At 40.0% G+C, this 6243-nt stretch overlaps 1 protein-coding gene across 1 annotated transcript; it reads right to left on the bottom strand.

Annotated features, from left to right (window-relative positions):
* Nucleotides 1–3750: 3750 nt before the first annotated feature.
* On the bottom strand, nt 3751–4667 carry LOC125830079 (elongation factor 1-beta 2-like). The gene has a single exon (XM_049509300.1). The coding sequence runs from the start codon at nt 4615–4617 to the stop codon at nt 3934–3936; it is 684 nt and encodes a 227-aa protein (XP_049365257.1). The 5' UTR covers nt 4618–4667; the 3' UTR covers nt 3751–3933.
* Between the last annotated feature and the right edge of the window lie 1576 nt (nt 4668–6243).

Genomic DNA, 6243 nt, shown 5'->3' with positions numbered 1-6243 from the left:
GCATGCTTTGAAGAGGATTTCTTGGGGAGTTTCTTTCCCTGAGAATTGAAAGAGGCTAAGGTATGGGAATTTCTAACACTTAAGCAGGATTCTCTCAGCGTTTATGAATATGGGTTGAAGTTCACCCAACTATCCCGATATGCTCCGGAGATGGTTAAGGACATGAGGAGTAGAATGAGCTTGTTTGTTGCTGGGTTGGGCTGTCTATCAAGCAAAGAAGGCATAGCAACAATGCTTATTGGGGACATGGACATTTCGAGGTTGATGGTCTATGTGCAGCAGGTAGAGGAAGATAAGTTGAGAGATATAGATGAGTTCAAGAACAAGAGTGCTAAGACCGGGAACGAGTCTGGGCAGCAGAAGAGTAATGCCAACCGATTATCCTTCCAACAGAAACAGAAGGGACCTGCTCCATCATCTACTAGTGCACCTGCACCTAAGAACAAATGTGAGTACAATGGTCAGAATTCCAGAACTAAGCCTGCTTATTCCTAGGGTAGTGTGGGGCAAGGGGGTAGTAAGCCTCTGCCTGAGCCAAGTGTGGTAGGAACCACTCAGGTATTTGTTGTGAGGGCTCTACTAGTTGTTTCAAGTGTGGTCAGACTGGACATTTCATGAGAGAGTGTCCAAAGAGCAAGCAGGGAAATGGTAATGGGGGCAATAGAGCTCAGTCTTCTTCAGTTGCTCCACCAGACAGGGCTGCACCTAGAGGAGCTACTTCCGGTACTGGCGGAGGAACAAACCAGTTATATGCTATCACTAGTCGCCAAGAGCAAGAGGATTCTCCAGATGTTGTCACTGGTATGATTCAAGTCTTTGACTTTACTGTTTATTCCTTGCTAGATCCAGGAGCGAGTTTATCTTTTGTAACTCCATATGTTGCTATGAATTTTGATGTTATTCCTGAGCAACTTAGTGAACCATTCAGTGTTTCCACACGTGTTGGTGAGTCTATTCTAGCAGAGAGAGTCTATCGTGATTGTCCTATTTTCATCAATCACAAGAGTACCATGGCTGATTTAATTGAGTTAGACATGGTAGACTTTGATGTCATTCTTGGTATGGACTAGCTTCATGCCTGTTATGCCTTAGTTAATTGTAGAACTTGAGTAGTCAAGTTTCAGTTTCCAAATGAGCCAGTCTTAAAGTGGAAAAACAGTTCAGTAGTGCCTAAGGGTCATTTTATTTCGTACCTTAAGGCAAAGAAGTTAGTTTCTAAAGGGTGTGTCTATCACTTAGTCCGAGTTAATGACTCTAGTGTTGAGATACCTCATATTCAGTCAGTTCCAGTAGTAAAAGAGTTTCCAAAAGTCTTTCTAGATGATCTTCCCGGAATTCCTCCTGAGAGAGAGATAGACTTCGGTATAGATCTTTTTCCAGATACTCGTCCTATCTCTATTCCGCCATACAGAATGGCACCAACAGAGTTGAAACAACAGTTAAATGATCTATTAGATAAGGGCTTTATTCGACCAAGTGTCTCACCTTGGGGCGCTCCGGTCTTGTTTGTGAGAAAGACAAATGGTTCCTTTAGGATGTGTATAGATTACCGTCAGTTGAATAAAGTTACCATCAAGAATAAGTATCCTCTTCCAAGGATTGATGATCTTTTCGATCAGCTTTAGGGTGCTTCATGTTTCTTGAAAATTGGCCTCAGATCAGGCTATCATCAATTAAGAGTGAGGGAATGTGACATTCCAAAAATAGCTTTCCGAACCAGATATGGTCATTATGAGTTTTTGTTCGTGTCCTTTGGTTTGACTAATACAACATCAACGTTCATGGATCTTATGAATAGAGTCTTCAAACCTTATTTAGATATGTTTGTTATCGTCTTCATTGATGACATACTAATCTATTCAAGGAATGAAGAAGATCATGCTAGCCATCTCAGAATAGTTCTTCAGACTTTGAAAGATAGAGAGTTGTATGCCAAGTTCTCTAAGTGTGAGTTTTGTTTTGAGTCTGTGGCGTTCTTGGGCCACATAGTTTTCAGTGATGGAATTAGAGTGGATACTCAGAAAATTGAGGCAGTGCAGAATTGGCCTAGACCCACATCTTCAACTGATATTAGGAGTTTCTTGGGTTTAGCTGACTATTATAGAAGGTTTGTAGAGGGGTTCTCGTCTATTTCGTCTCCTTTGACGAAGTTGACTCAGAAAACATTGAAGTTTCAATGGTCTGAAGATTATGAGAAAAGCTTTCAGGAATTGAAGAAGAGGTTGAGTACTGCCCTAGTTTTAACCTTACCAGAAAGTACTCAAGGTTTTGTGGTGTATTGTGATGCATCTAGAGTTGGTTTGGGTTGTGTCTTAATACAGAATGGCAAAGTTATAGCCTATGCCTCTAGACAATTGAAAGTTCATGAGAAGAACTACCCAACCCATGACTTAGAATTGGCTGCTATAGTATTCGCTTTGAAGATATGATGTCATTATTTGTATGGTGTTCATGTTGATATATTCACAGATCATAAGAGCCCTCAGTATGTGTTCACCCAGAAAGAGTTTAATCTCAAATTTAGGAGGTGGTTAGAATTACTCAAGGATTATGACATGAGTATTCTTTACCACCCAGGTAAGGCTAATGTGGTTGCTGATGCGTTAAACATGTTATCTATGGGTAGTACCGCCCATGTTGAGGAAGAAAAGAGAGAGTTAGCAAAGGATGCGCACAGACTTGCACGCCTGGGAGTCAGACTTATGGATTCCACAAAAGGAGGAATAATGGTGATGAATGAGGCTGAATCATCGTTAGTGTCAGAAGTGAAAGAAAAGCAAGATCAAGATTTCATTTTGCTTGAATTGAAGGCAAATGTTCATAAGCAAAAAGTATTAGCTTTTGAACAAAGGGGAGATGGTGTTTTGAGCTATCAAGGTAGATTGTGTGTACCTATGGTGGATGGAATCTAAGAGAGGATCATGGAGGAATCTCATAGCTCCAGCCATTCCATTCATCCGGGTTCCACAAAGATGTATCGTGATTTGAAAGAAGTGTATTGGTGGAATAGTATGAGGAAGAGCATTGCAGAATTTGTTGCTAAGTGTCCAAATTGCCAACAAGTTAAAATAGAGCACCAAAGGCCCGGTGGTTTGGCGCAGAATATAGAACTTTCAGAATGGAAGTGGGAGATGATTAATATGGATTTCATCACAGGCTTGCCAAGGTCTCGCAGACAACATGATTCTCTTTGGGTGATTGTCGACAGAATGAAAAAATCAACCCATTTTCTGCCGGTAAAGACTACCCATTAAGTAGAATATTATGCCAGGTTATATATTCAGGAGGTGGTAAGACTTCATGTAGTCCTAGTCTCCATTATTTCAGATAAAGGTGCACAATTTACTGCACAGTTCTGGAAATCTTTTCAGTAAGGTTTGGGTTCAAAGGTGAACTTAAGTATTGCCTTTCATCCTCAGACTGATGGGCAAGCAGGGCGCACTATTCAGACATTAAAAGATACGTTGAGGGCTTGTGTGATTGATTTCAAAGGCAATTGGGATGATCACTTACCTCTCATTGAGTTTGCTTACAACAACAGTTACCACTCTAGCATCCAAATGGCTAATTATGAAGCTCTTTATGGGAGAAGATGTAGATCTACTATTGGATGGTTTGAAGTTGGTGAAGAAGGGTTGATAGGACCCGATTTAGTTCACCAAGCTATGGAGAAGGTGAATGTGATTCAAGAAAGGTTGAAAACGGCACAGAGTCGTTAAAAATCCTACACTTTTAAAAAAAAAAAAGGTATAATGGATGATCATAATTCTCAGCTTCATATGCTTTCAAAGTAACATTTCCATTCTCATGACTAAACGCACTTGAACAAAAAGAGTGATAAATACTAGAAATAAAGTTTCAGAACTCAAAAACTAGCAAAAATACAGCCTGACAAGGCTCAATCCAGATAGAAAGTTCCATCTCGTGTTGATCTTAAATTTTGTTGAAGGCAACAATATCACAACTCTGGACGTATTCGTTGATAGGCTCTTCTATTAGGCGTTCCTCAATGAGGGTATCCACAGAGACAATGTAATCGACAATGGTTAGCATGATCTGCAATTTCTTAATCCCGTATCCAACTGGGACCAATTTGGATGCTCCCCAAAGAAGCCCTTCCATCTGAACACCACGAACAGCCTCCTCCAGTTTCTTCATATCGGTTTCATCATCCCAAGGCTTAACGTTCATAAGAACGGATGACTTTCCATTATCTTTTTTCTTAGTAGATGCCTTAGCAGCCTCCCTTGATTCTGTTGCTGCCTTCTCCTCCTCTGTCTCTTCTCCAAAGAGATCAATATCATCATTGTCATCGTCATCAACGGCAGGCTTGACAGCTTCCTTAGCGGGTGCATCTTCAGCAGGAGCAGCTTGGCTTCCGAATCTCACACCAACAGCTTTCCCAGGAAAACTTGAGGCAAGTTTTGCAGAAACAACTTGGTACCATTTACTAGCATTGGGGTAAAGATCTGAACTGGGTTGTTCAGAAATTGCCCCATATACCTTAATATCATCCTTAGTCAGCTGATCTCCAGAAATATAAGTTTTTCCAGAAAGATGGTCATTAACAGACTTAAGACCAGCTTCAGTGTGAAGATTTGAGAAATTTACAGCCATTGTTGAAGAACTAAAAGAGAAGATTTGAGATTTGAGGCTGTAAGGTTTGGTTGGCGAAAGAGAAAAAATCCTACACTGATGTTAGGAGAAGGGCGTTAGAGTTCGAAGTAAATGATTGGGTATATTTGAAAGTTTCACCCATGAAGGGTGTTATGAGGTTTGGTAAGAAGGGGAAGCTTAGTCCCCGGTATATTGGACCTTATCGAATATCCAAAAGGATTGGCAATGTAGCTTATGAGTTAGATCTACCACAAGAGTTGGCAGCGGTTCATCCGGTATTTCACATCTCTATGTTGAAGAAATGCATGGGCGGTCCTTCATTGATCATACCAACTGAAAATATTGGGATCAAGGATAGCTTATCTTATGAGGAGATTCCTGTTCAGGTTCTAGATCGCCAAGTTCGCAAGTTGAGGACTAAGGAAGTAGCATCAGTCAAGGTCCTTTGGAGGAACCAATTTGTTGAAGAAGCTACTTGGGAAGATGAGGATGATATGAAGAAGAGATATCCACATCTCTTTGAAACAGGAGAAAATGCTGACCAAGGTACTAATTTTCTTTTTAGTACTACCTAAATTATAAGTAAGAATGTTGTTTGTTTGCATTTGCTTGTTGGGTGTTTGAACTTGATGTTATTACCCTTAGCTTAGTAAGAGTAAATCTCATTCGAGGACGAATGTTCCCAAAGGGGAGATATTGTAACATCTCGCAACTAGAAAGAACTAGAAGGAAGTTTAAAATCTGGAAATAGTTATTTTTGCAAAGTATAAGGAAATCTGGAAAATTGCAAGCAAGTTAAAATTGAGTTTTTGGTCAAATTTAATCGGCCATAACTCCTAGCTCAGGATGAGTTAAGTGTAGTTCCCTATTGGTTGGAAAGATCTTGGGACGATCTTTCCAACACCGCCAAGTTTGTGCGATTCCGAGTTTGTATGAGTGAGTTATTCCCTTTGGAAGTTGGGTTGTTAGATTAAGGAAATGTCCAATCTGGAATTTTAAGGGATATTTTAGTCTTTTCATTTGCCCTATTATTTTAATCCATTTTTAAGAGTTTAATATGGGTCAAATTAGCTTTTAGTCAATTTTAGAATTTGGGATTTTCACGCTAGGACTAAGGAGAAAGGAGAAGAGAAAAAAAGAAGGAGAAAAGGGAAAATTCATCAAGATCGATCAAGGAAGTTGGTGTTTCGCCAAGGAGTTGCTTCTATCAGGTATGTGAGGCTCTCATAACATTGGGATCGTTCTCTCATGTGCCAAGCATATTTATTTCAGTTTGGATTTGTCCTAAAAGCATATGAATATTAATGATCTTGATACCTATTCTTGAATTCATATATTGTTCTTAAATTTGACTGAGTTGGGAAGTTTCTAAGTTCGTTACGTCGCATTATAGGGTCGTTTCGAGTTAGGTTCTTAGGTACATTTACTGGGTATCTTTATCTAAAAGTAATCTAGAAAAAAAGAACTAAGTTTGGGTGATTTGGGGTTGGAAAACGAAGAAGAAATTTTGACGGACGAAATTAAGGGGTGGCCGCGCGTCGCGTGCCTAATGCCCAGATTTGACCATTTCAACCTCGCGTCACGGAGCTGACACGAGGTGTTCTGCCTCAAAAGATGTTTTCGGAA

Source organism: Solanum verrucosum, unplaced genomic scaffold (genome assembly GCF_900185275.1).
Source record: "Solanum verrucosum unplaced genomic scaffold, falcon-dt-bn FXZP01000151.1, whole genome shotgun sequence".
Lineage (NCBI taxonomy): Eukaryota > Viridiplantae > Streptophyta > Magnoliopsida > Solanales > Solanaceae > Solanum > Solanum verrucosum.
Note: the sequence above shows the minus strand (reverse complement) of the source record. Positions and strands in the feature narration are given on the sequence as shown.